Source organism: Oncorhynchus mykiss, chromosome 32 (genome assembly GCF_013265735.2).
Source record: "Oncorhynchus mykiss isolate Arlee chromosome 32, USDA_OmykA_1.1, whole genome shotgun sequence".
NCBI lineage: Eukaryota > Metazoa > Chordata > Actinopteri > Salmoniformes > Salmonidae > Oncorhynchus > Oncorhynchus mykiss.
The window spans coordinates 23,443,761-23,470,943 of record NC_050572.1 but is presented as its reverse complement, the minus strand read 5'-3'; the positions used below and the strand labels follow the sequence as shown (position 1 = coordinate 23,470,943).

General features: G+C 41.2%; 1 protein-coding gene across 1 annotated transcript in view; it reads right to left on the bottom strand.

Annotated features, from left to right (window-relative positions):
• Window positions 1–1,095: 1,095 nt before the first annotated feature.
• The window catches only part of LOC110489408 (thrombospondin type-1 domain-containing protein 7A), a 169,279-nt gene continuing 143,191 nt past the window's right edge, over window positions 1,096–27,183 (bottom strand). Inside the window, exons 22-28 of the mRNA XM_036971022.1 lie at window positions 19,194–19,368; window positions 17,333–17,506; window positions 16,660–16,755; window positions 10,942–11,024; window positions 7,572–7,785; window positions 6,906–6,993; window positions 1,096–3,674 (exon numbers count right to left, since the gene is read on the bottom strand). Coding sequence (XP_036826917.1) covers window positions 3,584–3,674; window positions 6,906–6,993; window positions 7,572–7,785; window positions 10,942–11,024; window positions 16,660–16,755; window positions 17,333–17,506; window positions 19,194–19,368 — 921 coding nt within the window. The 3' untranslated portion in view covers window positions 1,096–3,583. The remainder of the gene's footprint in view (window positions 3,675–6,905; window positions 6,994–7,571; window positions 7,786–10,941; window positions 11,025–16,659; window positions 16,756–17,332; window positions 17,507–19,193; window positions 19,369–27,183) is intronic.

The following is a 27,183-nucleotide window of genomic DNA, read 5'->3' as shown; positions in this document are numbered from 1 at the left end:
TAGTACCAAGGCCACACAGACGAACTGTGGTTAGTCTCCCTGATCAATGATTACAATTGTGACAGTGTGATGACTCTGGTTGATTAAGACCGAAACGTGACTTTAACAAGCAGAGGAGAGGACAATCAACTGATTCAGTGGAGGAATGTCATTTACTGTGAACCAGGGCATGGTCAAATATAGTCCACTAAACAAGGAATAGGCTGCTGTTAGGGACACTTACTAAATTATGTTGAATTTACATAGAAACAACATGGTAACAATATCTACAAGACCATTACCTAGGAATGACCTGTAAATGTAAAGCACAATCCTGTCATGACTGGCCTGGAAAACCATTCCCAGAAAGGCATCAAATCGGTACCAGTGGTGCTCTCTCATGGAAGCTTTATGTTCCACCTAGGAACAAATATGATTAAGTAATCCCTGTCAAAATCTGTTTGTTTAAACTAGAGATATGTTTATTTTTGTTGCATGGGCTGCGCCTCAATCCCGCCTGGTACCAGTTAAGAAAATCTGTTTTTACATGTATGAATCTGTTATGAAATGCATTTCTATGGGCTAATAGCAGTAAGGCCAAATTCAATGTTTTATCTAATATTTTTTATATATATTTCAAAAGGCAAAAGCAAAATGATCCTTGGCATGATCATTTTCAAACAATCCGCCCCAGCTTAGACTCTTAAAGATTAAGAAACATCTTCACACTATCGCCCAGGCCAGAGAGAGTGTGATTTGAAATGTACAGTAGAATAGCTCCAGTTGCTCAGACTTCACTAAAGCCCCTTCTGTCGTCTGACGTCTCTGTGTGTGTGTGTGTGGATAGCTCTTTCTGACCTAAGTGTGTCCTGGGTCTGAGTTTCTCACAGAATCTGCCGTCTTCAGCTGAGTGTTTCTATATCTATATTTTCTTCTGTGCTGGAAGAGGGGAGACATATATTTTCAAAGACCTAGCTGGAGAGAATGGTCAGAATGACATCTTAAATAGTGTTCTAGCTCCATCTAGTGGTATAGACTGATATTACAACATATTCACTTTTTAATACGGGTGCATACTGCATGATGAGAGCCTTGTCATAGAGGCTAATGACACAATTATTTTGTTTTTCTTATTTATTATCAGCAACTGGTCAGATACATATAAACAACCTGTAGGAAAAGGACAGAGCTCTGCAACTTTGTTTTAACAAGGTAATCATCAGTATCGCTTTAGCAAAGATCATTAACGTTACACACACATAGGCAGAAACACACATGCACACACACACACACACGCACGCACGCACACACGCACGCACGCACGCACCCACTTCGAGAGGTTTTTACTTAACACTGCGCAATAAAAAAAGAAATGAACGTATTTATATATAATACATAAATAATGATTAAATAAAAACATGATGCAGTCATTTATTTACAACTCATTTAAAAAAGTGAACATTCCTTTGATTAGCTGGCAACAGACTCCTCAAAATGATCAATGATGTGTCTGTCCGTCTGTCTCTACTACCACGATTCAATACCCTCTTTGTTTTCTGGGGAGTGGAACGCTTGTAACAGATTCATTTCCTTTACATGAGGTTTGTCCATCTATACCATTGAATAAACAGTCTGCACTACCAACTGCTAGTCCGCCACAGCCAATATTATGCATATAACCTGTTTTCAGACAGAGGACTCTGACTCTTCAGATATGTCACTGCATCATTAGCATAAGAAGCTTGAGGGACATCTAGGACCTTGATGCATCTGTTCCTTGGAATTCCTTGGAGTGTCATTGTGGCTACCTAGGCTACATTCTATCTAGCTTTTGCAATACATAACCCATCATAGAATAGCACCAAGGCAGGGAGAACGAACAAAGCACAAGTGTCTGTGAGTGATTAATGTAGACATTGTAGTCACACTCATCTCTCAACCGATGTAACAGCCACACTGAGTATGAAGAGCGTTGAGAGATCACGTATGATATGTATATAGCAATACGCCTAAGAAGTTTGGATACAAGTAGGCTGTTCTAGTTAGGATTGACGATGTTACACAGCAGTAGATATTAGACCGAGATATAAAGTGGACCCTCTCTCTTCTGATGTAACAGAAGGTAAAGAAGACGTTGTGAACAAACCCAGTCACACCCTTCTGTCTGTCTTAACAACTAAGACCATATTCATTCAAACTCGCAGTAGGAAAAAGGAATCACATTGCTCTTGCACTGTGAAAATGCACCCTTTCAATAGCGTCATCAAATAGAATTGCTGCTGTGTCTCGATGAACATTCAACAGCTCTTTGAATTAGCTTCTTTACGGTGTGAGCAATATGATTTTTCTGCCATGCGGAATCCGGATTCCCTGCAGTGCACTTTGAGATGTTGAATTAAGATAATAAATTAAATGGAAAAACAATGATTAACCATAATAAGCCTTCAACAGTCAGAGAAAGAGACAGGAGACAAACATAAAGTCAGTCAGTCAGGCAGAGAATGAGACATGTTCAGACCTGGGTTCAAACAGTATTTGTTTTCGTTCCAACACTTTGAGCATTTAATTGAGCCTGGCCTGGAGTGTCAGATGGGCGGGGTTTGCACTTTTGGGACTATTCCAATGGCTCCATTGCGCCAGGCAAGCTCAATTAAGTGCAGTTGAAAACAGATACTACTACAAAGGTAAAGTGGTGCCCACAAAATAAATAATATTTACATGGCATCGTCCGTCCTATCATCCATCATATCACATACAAGAAGCAAAATAAGCAAAATATTCTTAACAAATGTTGGTGAGTTTTTGTTTTTGAAAAAAAGTCTACTTTTTGACATTTCTAGCACAAGACTGTACATCATCTTGTATTGAGAGAGGCAGCTTCCTAGACATAAGTACATATCATGCTGCACTAATATAGTGCAATATTGCGCCTGAAAACGGAGGAGAAAAGGAGAGGCAGAAAGAGATTTCCTACAAAGGTTGACAGCATTTCTGCAAGATTAGGACACTTTCTTCTTGTTTTATTTTTTAGGGAAAAGGATCCAGTCCAGAACAAAAATAGAGGCAGCAATTTTCTCCAGGAAAAGTAAAAAAAAGCATTGAGTATTTCTCATTTCATTTTCAACAGAGCACCTGTAGCAAAGGAGGGACTTATGCATTTGCAGCAAAAATCATTGTGTTTTTTCAGGGCCCTCTCCAACAACCTTTGTTTCAAAAGGCGTTTTTATTTGACAGAAAAAGTACTGAATGGCAAATAAGCAAAGGCAGACTTCCTTAAGAAGAAGATAGAGTTTGTGAAGGCTCTTGTGAAACAAATTATACAAAAATTAAATAAATAAAAAATATTGAGGGAGGAAAATTCTAGGCTACTAATGAACAAACATGGTTCGATTTCTGTCTGACTTTCATTTTTTTTTTGTTATTGATAAATCAGTGACATAATGTAAGTCTTCCCAGAGTTCCAGATATTTTAAGCCACGCCCACTGGTAGCCTGAGAAGAACCGTCAAAGGTGGGTCTCCATGACAACCAATCTGTCTGATCCCACGACGACAGTCTTCATGACGTCAGTGTAAAATTATTCTGCCACAGGTAGATTAGGAGGTTCACATGTCAGCGTCTCCGTCATAGGCCAGGGTCAGGGGCTTGAGCCGGTTGTTATACATCTGTCTCCTCTGGGGTTTCTTTGGCTTTTTACTAGGAAATAAAAATGGCAGAAAGCATTGTTATTACATGTTTTATATTTCCATTTTTGAAGAGAACATTTAGACACCCATGGCCCTAATATGTAGGCCTAGACATCATAATAATGAAGGACGTATCCATATCATGGCTAAGTTACCCCCACCTGATACATAGAGCTCTCTCTGCTATCTTTTCAAACTGGTCGCCTCATGTAAAGAGCTGCATGCATCACTGTGCTGAAGGCCATGCGTTCAGTAGACGGTCAGTTCTACCATCATGCAAAAGGCAATATTGAAATTGCCAATGACTCTGTTCTTACACTACCACTGTCCTTGAAGGAAAAACAACACATCTGTTGGTTACAGCAGTAGTAAGGAACATTTCAGACGCACATTTCAGTGCCCCTTGTCCTAGCATTGAAGTGATGGTGCAGTCGATAACGCAGCACTTCATGGAAAATTTCAACAGCTGCTGTAATTCATTTTTATATTGAGACGTGTGAGAGAGGTTGAACTCTAAAGGAAGCTGATGAGGGGGACAAGCACAGTACAGAAAGCAGCTTTTTTCCCCAGCCCAGAACAGTTCCCACTCAAACAGTTCCCACTCACCTTAATGGAAACTAGGCTATGGCACACAGAGACAGTGTAGACAGTTAGCTATAGGTACATTATGATGACAACACTATGGCATGTCTGGGCAGGCTCTAATATATCACACATCACAACATTGCATACAAAACACAGGGTGATATATATATCAAATGTAAATAAGATATGTTGTGGAATGTGTCCATCATAAATGGACCGGGAGGAATGGACGGAACAAATAAAGGCTGGAATGGTGAGGGGATCAATGAATAATGGTGATGAGTGATTCTTCTATCTGGAATGGTGAGGGGATCATTGAATAATGGTGATGAGTGATTCTTCTATCTGGCCACAAGAGGACAGTATGCTATTAAAAGTGAAAGCTGGTCATTTTATAGAGTAACTATGAGATCAATGTTCTGCATCTCTGAAACCAGAAATATGTGGCATCCATATTATGAAGTCCTTCAACAAATAACCAAGGGACTTCCTAAAATGGATTCTGTACAGAAGTATGTTTATGTATGGAGGTGCTCTAAAGACTACTCAACAAACTCCAGTAGCACAGAGTCGTCAGAGGTCTAAACAGAGGGACCTGAGGGGATGACTTCCTGCTCACCTCCATCAATAGCTCCATGTGATTGGTCGGACAGGCACATGTGACAGCAGATGTGGGAAGGAGAGAAAGACAGAGGGTAGGGGAGTTTGTGTGAACACTGCAGCGAGGGCCGCCATTACGTCAGGACCTCTAAGTTATGAGTGTTTCAATGCCTTGTGGTTGTTGTTGTGGTTGTTGGTGGTGATTTTGTTGTTTATGATGGTTTTGTTGTTGATGCTGTGGTGCTTCTTGTTGATATTGATGTTGTTGATTATATGGTTGTTGCTGACAGTGTTGATTTTGTTCTGGTGGTGGTGGTGGTTGTTGTTGATTTTGTTGCTGATATTGATGTTTTTGTTGTTGTAATTGTTGTTGATCTTGATAATGATTCTGATGCGGTTGTTGTTGTTGATATTGATGTTGTTGTTCTAGTTCGTGTGCCTCATTCTGGCAGTCAGGACACGTATAAGCCATGGTATGATCGTTCTGTCCTCTCCAGACCACTGTATCAGTGCACCAGTCAGGGTTCCAGTTACAGAGACGGGTAATACTCTGACTGATGGAGGAGGGGGGTGAACGGAGGGGGGGAGGGGTGCACGGAGGAGGGGGGGATGAACGGATGAGGGGGGTGCACGGAGGAGGGGGGGGTGAACGGAGGAGGGGGGGTGCACGGAGGAGGAGGGGAGGTGCACGGAAGAGGAGGGGTGTGCACGGAGGAGGAGGGGGGGGGGTTGAACGGAAGAGGAGGGGGGGTGAACGGATAAGGTGGGGGGATAGATGGAAAGAGAAAAGCAAAATGGAGAGTACAAGTAATGACATGATTTGAAATGAAAATGAATGGGTAAAAATGAAGCTGATGTGATCGTGAAGTAATATACACTGAGTGCACAAAACATTAAGGACACCTTCCTAATATTGGGCTGCACCCCACACTTTCGCACTCAGAACAGCCTCAATTCGCCCGAGAATGCACTCTACAAGGTGTCAAAAGCCTTCCAGAGGGATGCTGGCCCATGTTGACTCCAATACTTCCCACAGTTGTGTCAAATTGGCTGGATGTCTTTTGGTGGGGGGAGCATTATCGGTACACACGGGAAACTGTTGAGTGTGACACAAACCGGTGCACTTGGCACCTACTACCATAACCCTTTCAAAGGCACTTAAATCTTTTGTCTTACCCATTCACCCTCTGAATGGCACACCTACACAATCCATGTCTAAATTGTCTCAAGGCTTAAAATCATTATTTAACCTGTCTCCTCCCCTTCACCTACACTGATTGAAGTGGATTTAACAAGTGAGGGATAATACTGTAGCTTTCACCTGGATTCACAAGGTCAGTCTGACATGGAAAGAGCAGATGTCCTTAAAACCACCTGAAGCAAGGATATGCATATTCTTGATACCATTTAAAAGGAAGCACTGAAGTTTGTGGAAATGAATGTGGGAGAATGTAACACATTAGATCTGGTAAAAGACAACACAAAGGAATGTTTTTTTTTTAATAATCTTTGAAAAGCAAGAGAAACGTCACAATGTACTATTCCAGGTTAGGCATAATTTTGGTGTTGGCCACTAGATGGCATGTGCAAAGTTTTAGACTGATCCAATGAGCAATTGCATTCCTGTTCAAAATGCTGTATCAAGTCTGCCCAAATGTGCCTAATTGGTTTATTGATACATTTTTCAAGTTCAAAACTGTGCACTCTCCTCAAACAATAACATGGTATTCTTCCGCTGTAATAGCTACTGTAAATGGGACAGAGCAGTTAGATTAACAAGAATTTAAGCTTTCTGCCCATATCAGATATGTCTATGCCCTGGGAAATGTTCTTGTTACTTACAACCTCATGCTAAACGCATTAGAGCACGTTAGCTCAACCGTCCCGTGAGGTGGGTCACAGATCTCGTAGAGGTTAATGTTTTGTACACTCAGTGTACATACAGGTGCTTACATACATACATACATACATACATACATACATAAGTGATGACATACAGAATACAGGTGACATTCAGATGACTGATATACACAAACTATCAAACAGGTTAACTTACCAGGCTAGGAAGGTCATGGAGACTATAAAGACGAGTAGAACAAAAGCTCCAGCTGCCACACCGTAGACCCATGTCTTCAGTTTACCATCTGTAGAGAAGGACACACCACACACACACTTAGCACACTGGCAAGTGACCAACGTCAGTGACAGCTCACATTGGACTCTAATGTGAACAGCTTCTCTGCACCTCCATTCCTGTGCAGTAGAGCAGCACACCACATGTTTTCCTGATCATCTGTTGTGTGTAAATTATTATAGGTGGATTGTACCTCCATTTGTCTGTGACTATAAAGATCCACCGCATCATCAGACGTGAGTAGAATTGATGGATATTCTGAGGATGAGAAATTCTCGGTCTAATCCTAAATATGTGGGAAAACGGACGGCGTGAGACTTCTGTTCATATACCTCTTGACGTCGTTAAGGGATTTGTGCAAAAACAATGTCGCTACCGGGAATGACACCATGCAGAATGGTTACCTTTTTGTAGCTCTACTGCAAATGCTGCTATAATTCCTGAATATGTTCACATTTACTTTCTACAAAATATAGGCCGATATTCTAACAAGATTCGCCAATATCACATAATAACAACTAAGACATTTCTTGGATGGTTCCCTACTGTCCCGTAAATTGCTAGAGTAAATCTGTCTGTTTATTGCACCTGGTCCGAAGGGCTGTAGGAACCAGGTGCGTCCAGCTCGGCCAGGCAGGCTGTTGGAGGGCTGTGTGGGGCTGACCGCCCTGATGGTCTTCACGTCAGCCCTGTTGTCCCCTGCCGTGGGGATCTCTAACACAGGGATCACCGTACACTGGTCCAGCAGGCCGTCTGATGTCATCACCTCCGTGTAGCCCTCATCGCAACCACACACACCCGCCTAGGAGAAGAGGGGAGGAACACACATGTATAAGGGAAATGAACTCGCACATCAAGGGGTTGCTTAAGCAGGCATGTCAGAGACGGTCAATATGAAATCATTTTTGTCAGTTTCATCTCTTTTAGCAGAGCAAATAAAGCTGTCGGAGGCTACTGACCTGGTTAAGCATCAAGTTGGATTTGAATAAGTAAGGTTATTTCTTATCAAATATTCTCAGGAGTAACTGAATGAATCATCCCTCAGCTTGAGCTCAGCCTCATATCTTGGCAGTATTAAAATGAACCATTGCACGTTTCAAACCCCTTTGTGATGCTACTGCTGCTTTGAAAGAGGGGGGGGGGGGGGTCAGACAGAAATTCATGCTTTGAGATTTAAAGGGTGGGGTCTGTTTGGGTTGGGGTATACAGCCAGCCCAAAGTTAACCCATGTTCCTTCTCTCTTTCTCTTATTCTTCTCTGTCTCCTTCTTTCTATCATCGCTCTCTCTGTTCATTCATCTGCCCAACCCAGAGGTTTCTGGTGCTCTGTTTCTCTCATCCCTCTCTCTCTGTTCATTCATCTGCCCAACCCAGAGGTTTCTGGTGCTCTGTTTCTCTCATCCCTCTCTCTCTGTTCATTCATCTGCCCAACCCAGAGGTTTCTGGTGCTCTGTTTCTCTCATCCCTCTCTCTCTGTTCATTCATCTGCCCAACCCAGAGGTTTCTGGTGCTCTGTTTCTCTCATCCCTCTCTCTCTGTTCATTCATCTGCCCAACCCAGAGGTTTCTGGTGCTCTGTTTCTCTCATCCCTCTCTCTCTGTTCATTCATCTGCCCAACCCAGAGGTTTCTGGTGCTCTGTTCCTCTCATCCCTCTCTCTCTGTTCATTCATCTGCCTGCTTGGCGGGGGGCTCCCCTATTCCCCAGCAATCTCCGGAGGATAATCACCCCGAGAAGAAATACCCACAATGCAATCAGTGGCTGTACGGCTGAACACACACACACACACACACACACACACACACACACACACACACACACACACACACACACACACACACACACACACGGTCGACGGATGAAAGAACAGGGCATGAAACAGGAGGGCTGATTAACATAACCAAAGTGGCAGACAAAGAGAGGGGCAGGATGAGGATGCAGCCTTATCACTGGTTTGTTATGCAGCCTGGTTCTACAGCATGGGGCTGAACAACACACTGCCGAGTCTGTGGCTGACACACACAGCTTACACACACCAAGACCTGCATATGCATGCACACACACACAAACACACTGACACACACAGCTTACACACACACCAAGACCTGCATGTGCATGCACACACACACAAACACACTGACACAAACAGCTTACACACACACCAAGACCTGCATGTGCATGCACACACACACAAACACACTGACACACACAGCTTACACACACACCAAGACCTGCATGTGCATGCACACACACACAAACACACTGACACACACAAACAGACACACACCGACACACACATACACATGCTCAATGGTTGACATGGCTAGTGAGTATGCGGGCCATGGATGAACTGGGACATTTTCAGCTTCTAGGAACTGTGTACAGATCCTTGAGACATGGGGCCCGTGCATTATCATGCTGAAATATGAGGTGATGGCGGCAGATGAGTGGCACAACACCCCCTGCCTCAGGATCTCATCACTGTATCTCTGTGCATTCAAATTACCATCGATAAAATGCAATTGTGTTCATTGTCTGTAGCTTATGCCTGCCCATATCATAACCGCACCGCCACGATTAAGACACCGAACTGCAGTCAGGTCAAGACCCTAGAAAGGACAACAAGCACGCAGATGAGCTTCCCTGAGATGGTTTCTGACAGTTTGTGCAGAAATTCTTCGGTTATGCAAACCCACAGTTTCATCAACTGTCCGGGTGGCTGGTCTCAGACCATCCAGCAGGTGAAGAAGCCGGACGTGGAGGTCCTGGGCCGGCTTGGATACACGTGGTCTGTGGTTGTGAAGCCGTTTGGATGTACTGCCAAATTCTCCAAATTCCAGCTATCTGGCAACAGCTGTGGTGGACATTCCTGCAGTCAGCATGCCAATTGCACACTCCCTCAAAAACTTTTGACACCCATTGTGTTGTGTGACCAAACTTCACATTTTAGAGTGGCCTTTTATTGTCCCCAACACAAATTGCACCTGTGTAATGATCATGATCATGTTTGATCAGCTTCTTGATATACCACATCTGTCAGGTGGATGGATTATCCTGGCAAAGAGGAAATGCTCACTAACAAGAATGTAATCACATTTGTGCACAACATTTGAGAGAGATAAGCTTTTGTGTGTATGGACATTCTCTGGAATCTTCTTTTTCAACTTATGAGACATTGGACCGACACTACACACTACACAAACAGACACATTTGGGCCATATTCAGCTAGACATGTTGTTGTAGCTATCTCACAGCCCCCTCAGCTAGCACTGACTAGAGAACTGAGTCCTGGTTCTAATGTGTTCTGACATGGGTCAGAACACACACACACACACACACACACACACACACACACACACACACACACACTCCTAGTGTACCCATTTAACTGGTCCCCTGGTGTTTCCAGGAAATTGACTCTGTTTGTAGTGAACACAAATGCTGGAAGCTCTCAGCCTGAGGAGGGACAGACTACACTTCAAATACCAGGCTGTATATCCCGGGATATTTCTTGCTCACATAAGACTAAGAATTAAATAAATGTAATAAAAAATCATTGAAGTTACATGTTCTATGTTATTTGTACTGGTTCTGGGATTGCCTGTGAGACTCTTGATAATGTGAGAGGGAGTTTAGTTAAGAGGAAGTATAATTGAAAAATAAAATAGTCAAATAGTTGATCATGCGTTGTCATTTTACGTACATTTATGTAGTAGGCTCCTGCCACGGCAGATGCAACGATCCCTGTAGCAATACAGTAAGTACAGGGGCATTCATCTGCACGTGTACTAGGAACACCATAACAACGACATGAGCACACCATCAGAGACTAACAGCTGCTTTCTTCTTCACTATCCTTTTTTACCTCCTCTGTTTTCTCAACTAACCCAGATGGACTGGTGTCATCCCCACAGGGTCTGTCTGACTCTCTCTCTCTCTCTTTCTGTTTCCAGACTCACCTCTGTGCAGAAGGAGCGTGGTTTGTTGCAGGCTGGATCACATGATCGGTCTGCCAAGGGCTGGGCTGTCATAGGGCAGCCACCTGTAGGGTAGAGGTCAGAGGGCAAGTGTCAATGTGGAGGGGTTTGGGGCAGTGAGGGGATGGAAGAGAGGGTGCATTCTGTACATTTACTTGCGCTAATGTAAGCAGATAAGCACATACACACACACCCACACCAGTGGAGGAAGGGTCATAATAATGTCTGGAATGGAGTGGATGGGATGGCATCAAACACATGAAACTATGCATTTGATGTATTTGATACCATTCCACTGATTCCGCTCCAGCCGTTTCCACGAGCCCGTCCTTCCCAATTAAGGTGCCACCAACCTCCTGTGACACACACAGCAGCGGACACGTGGCCCAGGTTGTTAGCTTTCACCGCTGTATTTGTTGCTGCACTTCAGACTGTTGTGCTGCAGACAACTTGAATCAGAGACACTACACACCTCTTCTCTGTTTTGCACTCTCTCTCCCGCTCTCCCTTTTTCTCACTCCCTTAGATTCTACATGCCTCTCCTCCCTCCCTCTCTTTATTTCTCTGATTACCCCCCCCCCCCTCGCAGTATATTTTGATATTGCAATAATTCAGTAATTAGAGCACTCTGATAGCTAGCTGCTCAGAATTCCTCCCCAAACCCCTGACGAAAACACACTCCTATTAATTCATGGTTCAGCAGATACACACCTCACATACGCACCATCCCAGAGAGCAAGCGTACAGATAGACATACTTAGATAAACAGGAAGCAGACGGAGCTCTCTGGGTCTCAGATGAGTTGTGTGTACTGTAGTGAGTTGATGCTTTCACTGCACCATTCATTCTGATACAGTACCTGGGCTTTAATGCTTCAGATACCAAGGACAACAAATCTGTGTCCTAAATGCCACCTCATTTCACACATATTGCACTACTTTTGATGAGAGCTCTACAGATCTTGGGGAAAATAAGTGCACAACAGTATATATGGAATAGGGTGCCATTTAGGACGTAACCTGGGACTCATCCCTTTAAGTGATTTTGCCTTTAGGCAAAAATACAGGGGCTCACAGCTTTCACACTCAGCTTTAATTTGAACTAACCTGGGGAAAATCAATATATACAATAGAAGGGTACAGAAGAGAAGAGGAGGGACACTGTAGTGGCACTAGATGAACTACACTTAGAGGAGGGATATGGTAGTGTAGTGGAGGGAACTAGACCAACTACGCCTAGAGGAGGGATATGGTAGTGTAGTGGAGGAAACTAGACCAACTAGACCTAGAGGAGGGATATGGTAGTGTAGTGGAGGGGAACTAAACCAACTAGACCTAGAGGAGGGATGTGGTAGTGTAGTGGAGGGAACTAGACAAACTACACCTAGAGGAGGGATATGGTAGTGTAGTGGAGGGAACTAGACCAACTACGCCTAGAGGAGGGATATGGTAATGTAGTGGAGGGAACTAGACCTAGAGGAGGGATATGGTAGTGGAGGGGAGGGAACTAGACCAACTACACCTAGAGGAGGGAAATGGTAGTGTAGTGGAGGGGAGGGAACTAGACCAACTAGACCTAGAGGAGGGATATGGTAGTGTAGTGGAGGGGAACTAGACCAACTAGACCTAGAGGAGGGATATGGTAGTGTAGTGGAGGGGAACTAGACCAACTAGACCTATAGGAGGGATATGGTAGTGTAGTGGAGGGAACTAGACCAACTAGACCTAGAGGAGGGATATGGTAGTGTAGTGGAGGGGAACTAGACCAACTAGACCTAGAGGAGGGATATGGTAGTGTAGTGGAGGGAACTAGACAAACTACACCTAGAGGAGGGATATGGTAGTGTAGTGGAGGAAACTAGACCAACTAGACCTAGAGGAGGGATATGGTAGTGTAGTGGAGGGGAACTAGACCAACTAGACCTAGAGGAGGGATATGGTAGTGTAGTGGAGGGAACTAGACAAACTACACCTAGAGGAGGGATATGGTAGTGTGGTGGAGGGAACTAGACAAACTAGACCTAGAGGAAGGATATGGTAGTGTAGTGGAGGGAACTAGACCAACTAGACCAAGGTTATACAGAGGAGGGATATGGTTAGTGGTGGTGGAGTGAACTAGAACAGATTCACAGCTCAGTCATTACTACAACCTTTCCTTGCTGATAAGTGTGATTTCTATGGCAATTTTGTAGGTGGCAGTCAGGACCAGGTTTGTCATTAGGAGTTTAAACAGCACCACTGTAACCAGGCTGAAAGAAACAGGGTTACCGCAGCAGCCAGGGAGGGGTAAAGTCTGTGATCGTAGTAAATGTAACTTCTATCCTAAGTGACTTACACAGTGCATCAGTGATTGGAGGATTGAAAAGGTTCCAGTGCTTCCTTCGATTTAACAGCACCTTTTTACCAGGCATTCTACAATATGTACCGGAGCTTTAGAGAATGAGAGCTGCCAGGCCAAGTGTTATGTACCAGTCAGCAACGGTCCACTTCCACCACTTAGCTAAATGCCTTCACTTCAACATCCCACTTCACAAGAAATACATGTGTAGCGACACTCAGAGAGTAATCCTGGACGGGATGCATCAAGTTATTCAGAGAAATGATACTGTCGGCAGAAAACTGCTAATCTATCAGAAGATGTTTAGAATATTCATGATGGTGATGCACATGGACACACACACACACACACACACACACACACAGCGTATGCAAATCATAAGCGGAAGCCACATGGCATGAAAAGAAGCGTTTACATCAAGGCAATGCAGGGTATATGCCAAAAAAACCACTTGATATAATATGCATGCCATCTGGAGCGTATGGCTGTGGAATGCCTCGGCATAGGTTCTACAGCATCATTAATATACGATGAGTGTGAATTCAGGCTATATCATGATTCATGCATACCTACCTAACAAATGTGAGGTGTATTTAGCTGTCTAGATAAATGCATGTTAAAAATAAAAGTTAGATTTGATTTGTAATGTCATACTGTATGTCTACACACCAAACATCATAAGTTCGCCATAGTTTACAGAAATGTTTCATCCACTTTTTTACATTTCAGTCTTATTTTAGTTGTATCCAGAATGACACACAGTGCATTCATATTAAGATACACTACATGGCCAAAAGTACGTGGACACCTGCTTGTTGAGCATCTCATTTCAAAATCATGGGCATTAATATAGAATTGGTCCCCCTTTGGTGCTGTAACAGCCTCCACTCTTCTGGGAAGGCTTTCCACTAACATTACTACTGGGACTTGCTTCCATTCAGCCACAAGGGCATTACTGAGGTTGGGCACAGATGTTGGGAGATTAGGCCTGGCTCGCAGTTGGCGTACCAATTCATCCCAAAGGTGGGATTGAGGTCAGGCCAGTCAACTTCTTCCACACCGATCTCGACAAACCATTTCTGTATGGACCTCGCTTTCTGCACGAGGGCGGCGTCATGCTGAAACAGGAAAGGGCTTTCCCCAAGCTGTTGCCACAAAGACGGAAACATAGAACCATCTATAATGTCATTGTATTCTGTAGCGTTAAGATTTCCCTTCACTGGAAATAAGGAGCCCGAACAAAGACAAACAGCCCCAGAACATTATTCCTTTAAGGTTGGCACTATGGATTCGGGCAGGTAGTGTTCTCCTGGCATCCGCCAAACCCAGATTCGTCTGTCGGACTGCCAGTTGGTGAAACGTGATTCACCACACCAGAGAACGCGTTTCCACTGCATCAGTGTCCAATGGCGGCAAGCTTTACATCACTCCAGCTGACTCTTGGCATTGCGCATGGTGGTCTTAGGCCTGTGTGCGGCTGCTCAGCCATAGAAACCCATTTCCAGAGGCAGACGATTTTTATGCACTACGTGCTTCAGCATTCGGCGGTCCCCATTCTGTAAGCTTGTGTGGCCTACCACCTCGCGGCTGAGACATTGTTGCTCCTGGACGTTTCCACTTTACAATAACAGCACTGACCGGGGCAGCTCTAGCAGGACAGAAATTTTGACGAACAGACTTGTTGGAAGGTGGCATCCTATGACGATGCCACGTTGAAAGTCACCGAGCTCTTCAGTAAGGCCATTCCACTGCCAATGTCTGTGGAGATTGCATGCCTGTGTGCTCGATTTTATACACCTGTCAGGTATGACATTTTTCCACAATAAACAAGTTGTCAGCAAAGTCAGTGCTATTAGTCAGTGGTTATTAATTCCTCAGATGATTCATCGCTGGTTAATCATTCCTCAGAGGATTCATTGCTGGTTATTAATTCCTCAGATGATTCATCGCTGGTTATTCATTCCTCAAAGGATTCATCGCTGGTTATTAATTCGTCAGAGGATTCAATGCTGGTTATTCATTCCTCTGAGGATTCATCGCTGGTTATTCATTCCTCAGATGATTCATTGCTGGTTATTCATTCCTCAGATGATTCATCGCTGGTTATTCATTCCTCAGATGATTCATTGCTGGTTATTAATTCCTCAGATGATTCATCGGTGGTTTATCATTCCTCTGAGGATTCATTGCTGGTTATTCATTCCTCAGATGATTCATTGCTGGTTATTCATTCCTCAGAGGATTCATTGCTGGTTATTAATTCCTCAGATGATTCATTGCTGGTTATTAATTCCTCAGATGATTCATTGCTGGTTATTAATTCCTCAGATGATTCATCGGTGGTTTATCATTCCTCTGAGGATTCATCGCTGGTTATTCATTCCTCAGAGGATTCATTGCTGATTATTCATTCCTCAGAGGATTCATTGCTGGTTATTAATTCCTCAGATGATTCATCGCTGGTTTATCATTCCTCAGAGGATTCATCGCTGGTTATTAATTCCTCAGATGATTCATCGCTAGTTATTCATTCCTCAGAGGATTCATTGCTGAATAAGACACACATACTTTATGATAAGTGACACATACACTGTAACCCTTCACCTAGAACCTCTGAGCTCTGTGCACCACCGAGGCAGAGGTAGCAGTCACAGACCTAAAGCTGACGTGTGACGGCCAGCAGATTTGAAATGCGTCATCGTCAAGGATTAAATCCTCCTCACCTCCTACACACACACACACACTAACACATACACACGCACACTCGATGGCACGCCTGCATACACACAGGAATGCATACACACACACACGCGGCCTCATCTCCACAGTGACAAGCAGTCAGGAAGTGCTCAGAAAGCAATCTCTCTCTTCTACGAACGAACTAACGTCACTCGCTCCGACAGGCAGAAACAGTGTTTTAAATGACCGTATCCACCTCATCATCATCAGCCACAGAGACACCTGACCTGGAGAGAGCTGGGCAGCTGACTGCAGCAGAACTGCATTGTACTATTCATTGGAGCTGCTGAGCTTATTCACATCGCACACATTCATGCAGTTAAAGTTATTATAAAAGTTATTATAATGTAGCTACTAAATTGAGAGGCAGAGATTCAAATATTTTGCTACAGTAGGATACCACTCAATTCTCGTCCTTGGAGAAGGGTTTAGTGACTTCTATTCACCGGCATATGAAGTAGGCAAATATATAAAGGGATTAGTTTAATTAAAATAAGGAGTGTTGGTGGTTGCATTCTGACGGAGGGTGGGGTATAAGCAGCACACTCACGCAAAAACGCACACACACACAGACACACACGCACACACACACACACACACACACACACGCACGCACACACATACCTGTGACATTTAATCCATCAGATCTCTGACACCAGACCAGTCGAGAGGAGCTCCTCCACGCTCCTGTCATCCACTTGTACTCATAACACTGGCCCTCTGTAGTGGGAGGAGAGATATTGGTCAGTACAGACTACTCATAACACTGGCCCTCTGTAGTGGGAGGAGAGATATGGGTCAGTACAGACTACTCATAACACTGGCCCTCTGTAGTGGGAGGAGAGATATGGGTCAGTACAGACTACTCATAACACTGGCCCTCTGTAGTGGGAGGAGAGATATGGGTCAGTACAGACTACTCATAACACTGGCCCTCTGTAGTGGGAGGAGAGATATGGGTCAGTACAGACTACTCATAACACTGGCCCTCTGTAGTGGGAGGAGAGATATGGGTCAGTACAGACTAGTCATAACACTGGCCCTCTGTAGTGGGAGGAGAGATATGGGTCAGTACAGACTACTCATAACACTGGCCCTCTGTAGTGGGAGGAGAGATATGGGTCAGTACAGACTACTCATAACACTGGCCCTCTGTAGTGGGAGGAGAGATATGGGTCAGTACAGACTACAAATAGCTCATATAATATCATAAAGGAACAAATGCAAGTGTGTATTTTTGAATGTGTATATATGTGTGTTTCTATGTGAATGTGTGTGTGTGTGTGCGTAGACTGACCAGTGCAGGGCCGGGCCTCCCACTCCTGTTCTGGACACTGCAGTAGGTTCTCTGGCTCCTGGGCCAGCACGGCTCTGGATCTGACCTGCACTGAGCCGAAACCCAGGTCATCTCCACTGACACAGCTCAGCTGACACGGGCTCCACACTGTCCAGTCAGTCAGGTAGCAGTCACCTGTACAGAACAACACAGTGCACAATTTACAACACATTTAGTTGTACACAGTTGAGAACTTACAGAACTATATGAGACATTACTGTTACCCATGTAACCTGACCATGGCTGCAGAGATTATCCTGGTCATGTCACAAAATCCCCGGCACTACATAATTATAATGGGAAACTTGAATATAATTTTTATTTGGTTTAGATGTCATCCTATGCCCGCACTGATTGTCACTAGGCAGAATTCTTAGACTTCTTCAGACCTAATTTTAACCTAATTCAGAGGATTCCTGGTAAAGTTAAGAAAATCAACTTCTAAAAATTAAACCTCTCCTCAAATATTTCCCAACAGAGCCAGATCTCATTTTTTATTATCCTCTATTCTAACATGGATCAGGGTGTTCTCAGAAAACAGGCCATTTCCCATTAAAATAGGTCAGTCATTCATTCATGCCATTGTAGTGGCAGGGAGGAAGTGAGCACACGACTAAATATTAATTCATCATAAAGCCGTCAGTTCCAAAGAGACCTAATCCGCCTTATGATTATCAGAGTACATTCCTCTGTCTGCCCTCTGTGTGTCAGGCGTCAGGCATGGTGGGGCCATGGACTGGGCTACGATCAGGCACGGGAGGCAGGGCTGTGATACGCAGAGGAGGGGAAGAGAGGTGTTGTCTGGTGGGGTTTCATGTGGTGAGAGAGTGTACACTTGGATTAAGTACCTGCCCTCTCTGTCCTGGTTGCCTGAGCTAAACCACAGGAGATTAAAGCTATGGACTACGACTACACACGTGTCCACAAACAAATCTACAGCCCTGGACACGCACACACACACACACAGCCCTAACACACCACACACAGCCCTGGACACGCACACACACACACAGCCCTAACACACCACACACAATTTTCTGCTGCATGAGCTTGTCACAACTCTACTTCTGCTACACAGGACCTGTCAAAACGGGATGTTGGATCTGTCATTCACAGGCACTGGCAAAAAAGGAAATGCGTACCGGAAAAATAACGTTCACATTTGTCGTTTTCAGATGCACTTTTTCCCCTAGCAACTCTCTGAAAGGTATGACGCTGAAAGGTTTTTAACTCAGAAAAGAAAATGTTATCGCCACTTTCAAGTCATTGGAGATAAAGAAATCATGTAATCATATGATCAGATCTTAGAAACCTCACTGGATTCCCTACAATGTCAGTCAACATCACTATGAACAGAGAATGACACACCGTAGCAGGCATCCTCTCTAGCACCAGCCTCTGATTATCTAACCATCCTGTCATTAGTGCTTACTGTCAGTGTCAGAATGATACTGCTCCTAAGAGATGTTATGAGAGAGCTGGAATAGCATATAACACAGCTAGGACCACATAAATGTGATTTAATGGCAGTAGTGAACTCAGCTCAGCCTAAAAGGCACAGCAAAATGTCTCTGCGTAGTTGGTATAGAACCTCGAATGACAAGGGGCTTCCTCGGACCAGATAGAACTACACATTGTAACTGTATTGCTGCGTTGAACTAGCTCCATAGTAGATTAGATGGATGCTCAGAGGTGAATCTTTACTGATTATAGGGGCAGGCGTTTTTGCTGGCCAGATCTTATCGCCCTCTTATCTGGGGACCGGGTCCATTGTCCAGGACTCTGGATCCCCAGTCATTGCAGGCCAAGGTAAGTTAATTACCTGGACAGGGCGAGGTGCAGGGTTCTTCCAGGGTGATCTGTTTGTCGCCGTCTACCGAGGGCTCAAGGTTTCCACACAGCTCATCATCCACCAGACTGCCCTCTCCCTGGCCAGACCCGTCCGACACAAAGCAGGACACGTTACGGAACCGCAGCCCCTCTCCGCACCTTGCACCCTGGACAATAAACATAGAGAGAAAACACCGGTTAAAATACACCTCCTTAGCCATTTCATTGTATGTCACAGATTGCCATTTTGCGTATTGACTCGGTTTGTGCCACAATACTGTGTTATCCCTCTGAGATAAAGGCATTAGCTTGGGAAGCTAACACAAGTCTTCACATCTCAGGCAAGGTTACCCATGACGTGAGCTAGGTTCACTGAACCATCTCCCTTCCATCCATACAATCACACAGAGCTGGTCTGCTGTGTAGACAACATCCAACTCTCTCAAGGCCATGACATATGTGGTACTAGCTGTTTTTTACCTTTATTTAACTAGGCAAGTCAGTTATTATTTTTCTACTGTATTGACTGTATGTTTGTTTTACTCCATGTGTAACTCTGTGTTGTTGTATGTGTCGAACTGCTTTGCTTTATCTTGGCCAGGTCGCAATTGGAAATGAGAACTTGCTCTCAACTTGCCTACCTGGTTAAATAAAGGTGAAATTAAAAATGTAAAAAATGTAAAAAAATAAAATAACAACAAATTCTTATTTACAATGACGGCCTACCACGGCCAATGCTGGGCCATGGGACTCCCAATCACAGCCGGATGTGATGCAGCCTGGATTCAAACCAGGTACTGCAGTGACGCCTCTTGCACTGAGATGCAGTGTCTTAGACCTCTGCGCCACTCGGGAGCCCCCATGATTTGGTTTGTCAGAAATAACAGCTATTCTAGGATTGTGCTGTAGGCTGCTGATGAGCTACTGTCTGCTGTCAGGAACTCCAGCAGGAGGTGAAAACAGCCCAGAACAAAGGAGTGTCAACATTCCCTTACTCTGCAATAGAATACAGTGCACTGTCTGTCAAAAATATAGATGCTTCTGGCAAAAAAGAAAGAAAGAGAGAGAGAGAGAGAGAGAGAGAGAGAGAGAGAGAGAAAGTAATCGAGAGCGAGAGAGAGATAGAGAGAAAGAAAGAAAGAGAGAGAGAGACAGAGAAAGAAAGGGAGGGAGAGAGAGACTAAGAGACCACCATGGCCTTGTCATAGACTTCCTGTTTTTAATCAAGCCTCCTATTGGGCTGAATGCCTCAAACGGATGACAAGAAGAGAGTTTTGGGTATGGGGTGAACATATTATTGTTATATTGGGTATGGGGTGAACATATTATTGTTATATTGGGTATGGGGTGAACATATTATTGTTATATTGGGTATGGGGTGAACATAGTATTGTTATATTGGGTATGGGGTGAACATATTATTGTTATATTGGGTATGGGGTGAACATATTATTGTTATATTGGGTATGGGGTGAACATATTATTGTTATATTGGGTATGGGGTGAACATATTATTGTTATATTGGGTATGGGGTGAACATATTATTGTTATATTGGGTATGGGGTGAACATATTATTGTTATATTGGGTATGGGGTGAACATATTATTGTTATATTGGGTATGGGGTGAACATATTATTGTTATATTGGGTATGGGGTGAACATAGTATTGTTATATTGGGTATGGGGTGAACATATTATTGTTATATTGGGTGAATATATTATTGTTATATTGGGTATGGGGTGAACATAGTATTGTTATATTGGGTATGGGGTGAACATATTATTGTTATATTGGGTGAATATATTATTGTTATATTGGGTATGGGGTGAATATATTATTGTTATATTGGGTATGGGGTGAACATATTATTGTTATATTGGGTGAACATATTATTGTTATATTGGGTATGGGGTGAATATATTATTGTTATATTGGGTATGGGGTGAACATATTATTGTTATATTGGGTATGGGGTGAACATATTATTGTTATATTGGGTATGGGGTGAACATATTATTGTTATATTGGGTATGGGGTGAACATAGTATTGTTATATTGGGTGAACATATTATTGTTATATTGGGTATGGGGTGAATATATTATTGTTATATTGGGTATGGGGTGAACATATTATTGTTATATTGGGTATGGGGTGAACATATTATTGTTATATTGGGTATGGGGTGAACATATTATTGTTATATTGGGTATGGGGTGAACATATTATTGTTATATTGGGTATGGGGTGAACATATTATTGTTATATTGGGTATGGGGTGAACATATTATTGTTATATTGGGTATGGGGTGAACATATTATTGTTATATTGGGTATGGGGTGAACATATTATTGTTATATTGGGTATGGGGTGAACATATTATTGTTATATTGGGTATGGGGTGAACATAGTATTGTTATATTGGGTATGGGGTGAACATATTATTGTTATATTGGGTATGGGGTGAACATATTATTGTTATATTGGGTATGGGGTGAACATATTATTGTTATATTGGGTATGGGGTGAACATATTATTGTTATATTGGGTATGGGGTGAACATATTATTGTTATATTGGGTATGGGGTGAACATATTATTGTTATATTGGGTATGGGGTGAACATATTATTGTTATATTGGGTATGGGGTGAACATATTATTGTTATATTGGGTATGGGGTGAACATAGTATTGTTATATTGGGTATGGGGTGAACATATTATTGTTATATTGGGTATGGGGTGAACATATTATTGTTATATTGGGTATGGGGTGAACATATTATTGTTATATTGGGTATGGGGTGAACATATTATTGTTATATTGGGTGAATATATTATTGTTATATTGGGTATGGGGTGAACATATTATTGTTATATTGGGTATGGGGTGAACATATTATTGTTATATTGGGTATGGGGTGAACATATTATTGTTATATTGGGTATGGGGTGAACATATTATTGTTATATTGGGTATGGGGTGAACATAGTATTGTTATATTGGGTATGGGGTGAACATAGTATTGTTATATTGGGTATGGGGTGAACATAGTATTGTTATATTGGGTATGGGGTGAACATATTATTGTTATATTGGGTATGGGGTGAACATATTATTGTTATATTGGGTATGGGGTGAACATAGTATTGTTATATTGGGTATGGGGTGAACATATTATTGTTATATTGGGTATGGGGTGAACATAGTATTGTTATATTGGGTATGGGGTGAACATATTATTGTTATATTGGGTATGGGGTGAACATAGTATTGTTATATTGGGTATGGGGTGAACATATTATTGTTATATTGGGTATGGGGTGAACATAGTATTGTTATATTGGGTATGGGGTGAACATATTATTGTTATATTGGGTATGGGGTGAACATATTATTGTTATATTGGGTATGGGGTGAACATAGTATTGTTATATTGGGTATGGGGTGAACATATTATTGTTATATTGGGTATGGGGTGAACATAGTATTGTTATATTGGGTATGGGGTGAACATATTATTGTTATATTGGGTATGGGGTGAATATATTATTGTTATATTGGGTATGGGGTGAACATAGTATTGTTATATTGGGTATGGGGTGAACATATTATTGTTATATTGGGTATGGGGTGAACATAGTATTGTTATATTGGGTATGGGGTGAACATATTATTGTTATATTGGGTATGGGGTGAACATATTATTGTTATATTGGGTATGGGGTGAACATAGTATTGTTATATTGGGTATGGGGTGAATATATTATGTTATATTGGGTATGGGGTGAACATATTATTGTTATATTGGGTATGGGGTGAACATATTATTGTTATATTGGGTATGGGGTGAATATATTATGTTATATTGGGTATGGGGTGAACATATTATTGTTATATTGGGTATGGGGTAAACATATTATTGTTATATTGGGTATGGGGTGAATATATTATGTTATATTGGGTATGGGGTGAACATATTATTGTTATATTGGGTATGGGGTGAACATATTATTGTTATATTGGGTATGGGGTGAACATAGTATTGTTATATTGGGTATGGGGTGAACATATTATTGTTATATTGGGTATGGGGTGAATATATTATTGTTATATTGGGTATGGGGTGAACATATTATTGTTATATTGGGTGAACATATTATTGTTATATTGGGTATGGGGTGAACATATTATTGTTATATTGGGTATGGGGTGAACATATTATTGTTATATTGGGTATGGGGTGAACATATTATTGTTATATTGGGTATGGGGTGAATATATTATTGTTATATTGGGTATGGGGTGAACATAGTATTGTTATATTGGGTATGGGGTGAACATATTATTGTTATATTGGGTATGGGGTGAACATATTATTGTTATATTGGGTATGGGGTGAACATATTATTGTTATATTGGGTATGGGGTGAACATATTATTGTTATATTGGGTATGGGGTGAACATATTATTGTTATATTGGGTATGGGGTGAACATATTATTGTTATATTGGGTATGGGGTGAACATATTATTGTTATATTGGGTATGGGGTGAACATATTATTGTTATATTGGGTATGGGGTGAACATATTATTGTTATATTGGGTATGGGGTGAACATATTATTGTTATATTGGGTATGGGGTGAACATATTATTGTTATATTAGGTATGGGGTGAACATATTATTGTTATATTGGGTATGGGGTGAACATATTATTGTTATATTGGGTATGGGGTGAACATATTATTGTTATATTGGGTATGGGGTGAACATATTATTGTTATATTGGGTATGGGGTGAACATATTATTGTTATATTGGGTATGGGGTGAACATATTATTGTTATATTGGGTATGGGGTGAACATATTATTGTTATATTGGGTATGGGGTGAACATATTATTGTTATATTGGGTATGGGGTGAACATATTATTGTTATATTGGGTATGGGGTGAACATATTATTGTTATATTGGGTATGGGGTGAACATAGTATTGTTATATTGGGTATGGGGTGAACATATTATTGTTATATTGGGTATGGGGTGAACATATTATTGTTATATTGGGTATGGGGTGAACATATTATTGTTATATTGGGTATGGGGTGAATATATTATTGTTATATTGGGTATGGGGTGAATATATTATTGTTATATTGGGTATGGGGTGAACATATTATTGTTATATTGGGTATGGGGTGAACATATTATTGTTATATTGGGTATGGGGTGAACATATTATTGTTATATTGGGTATGGGGTGAACATAGTATTGTTATATTGGGTATGGGGTGAATATATTATTGTTATATTGGGTATGGGGTGAATATATTATGTTATATTGGGTATGGGGTGAACATATTATTGTTATATTGGGTATGGGGTGAACATATTATTGTTATATTGGGTATGGGGTGAACATATTATTGTTATATTGGGTATGGGGTGAACATATTATTGTTATATTGGGTATGGGGTGAATATATTATTGTTATATTGGGTATGGGGTGAACATATTATTGTTATATTGGGTATGGGGTGAACATATTATTGTTATATTGGGTATGGGGTGAACATATTATTGTTATATTGGGTATGGGGTGAACATATTATTGTTATATTGGGTATGGGGTGAACATATTATTGTTATATTGGGTATGGGGTGAACATATTATTGTTATATTGGGTATGGGGTGAACATATTATTGTTATATTGGGTATGGGGTGAACATATTATTGTTATATTGGGTATGGGGTGAACATATTATTGTTATATTGGGTATGGGGTGAACATATTATTGTTATATTGGGTGAACATATTATTGTTATATTGGGTATGGGGTGAACATATTATTGTTATATTGGGTATGGGGTGAACATATTATTGTTATATTGGGTATGGGGTGAACATATTATTGTTATATTGGGTATGGGGTGAACATATTATTGTTATATTGGGTATGGGGTGAACATATTATTGTTATATTGGGTATGGGGTGAACATATTATTGTTATATTGGGTATGGGGTGAATATAGTATTGTTATATTGGGTGAACATATTATTGTTATATTGGGTATGGGGTGAACATATTATTGTTATATTGGGTGAACATATTATTGTTATATTGGGTATGGGGTGAACATATTATTGTTATATTGGGTATGGGGTGAACATATTATTGTTATATTGGGTATGGGGTGAACATATTATTGTTATATTGGGTATGGGGTGAACATATTATTGTTATATTGGGTATGGGGTGAACATATTATTGTTATATTGGGTATGGGGTGAACATATTATTGTTATATTGGGTATGGGGTGAATATAGTATTGTTATATTGGGTGAACATATTATTGTTATATTGGGTATGGGGTGAACATATTATTGTTATATTGGGTATGGGGTGAACATATTATTGTTATATTGGGTATGGGGTGAACATATTATTGTTATATTGGGTATGGGGTGAACATATTATTGTTATATTGGGTATGGGGTGAACATATTATTGTTATATTGGGTATGGGGTGAACATATTATTGTTATATTGGGTATGGGGTGAACATATTATTGTTATATTGGGTATGGGGTGAACATATTATTGTTATATTGGGTATGGGGTGAACATATTATTGTTATATTGGGTATGGGGTGAACATATTATTGTTATATTGGGTATGGGGTGAACATATTATTGTTATATTGGGTATGGGGTGAACATATTATTGTTATATTGGGTATGGGGTGAACATATTATTGTTATATTGGGTATGGGGTGAACATATTATTGTTATATTGGGTATGGGGTGAACATATTATTGTTATATTGGGTATGGGGTGAACATATTATTGTTATATTGGGTATGGGGTGAACATATTATTGTTATATTGGGTATGGGGTGAACATATTATTGTTATATTGGGTATGGGGTGAACATATTATTGTTATATTGGGTATGGGGTGAACATATTATTGTTATATTGGGTATGGGGTGAACATATTATTGTTATATTGGGTATGGGGTGAACATAGTATTGTTATATTGGGTATGGGGTGAACATATTATTGTTATATTGGGTATGGGGTGAACATATTATTGTTATATTGGGTATGGGGTGAACATAGTATTGTTATATTGGGTGAATATATTATTGTTATATTGGGTATGGGGTGAACATAGTATTGTTATATTGGGTATGGGGTGAACATAGTATTGTTATATTGGGTATGGGGTGAACATATTATTGTTATATTGGGTATGGGGTGAACATATTATTGTTATATTGGGTATGGGGTGAACATATTATTGTTATATTGGGTATGGGGTGAACATATTATTGTTATATTGGGTGAATATATTATTGTTATATTGGGTATGGGGTGAACATATTATTGTTATATTGGGTATGGGGTGAACATATTATTGTTATATTGGGTATGGGGTGAACATATTATTGTTATATTGGGTATGGGGTGAACATATTATTGTTATATTGGGTATGGGGTGAACATATTATTGTTATATTGGGTATGGGGTGAACATATTATTGTTATATTGGGTATGGGGTGAACATATTATTGTTATATTGGGTATGGGGTGAACATAGTATTGTTATATTGGGTATGGGGTGAACATAGTATTGTTATATTGGGTATGGGGTGAACATATTATTGTTATATTGGGTATGGGGTGAACATATTATTGTTATATTGGGTATGGGGTGAACATAGTATTGTTATATTGGGTATGGGGTGAACATATTATTGTTATATTGGGTATGGGGTGAACATATTATTGTTATATTGGGTATGGGGTGAACATAGTATTGTTATATTGGGTATGGGGTGAACATATTATTGTTATATTGGGTATGGGGTGAACATAGTATTGTTATATTGGGTATGGGGTGAACATATTATTGTTATATTGGGTATGGGGTGAACATATTATTGTTATATTGGGTA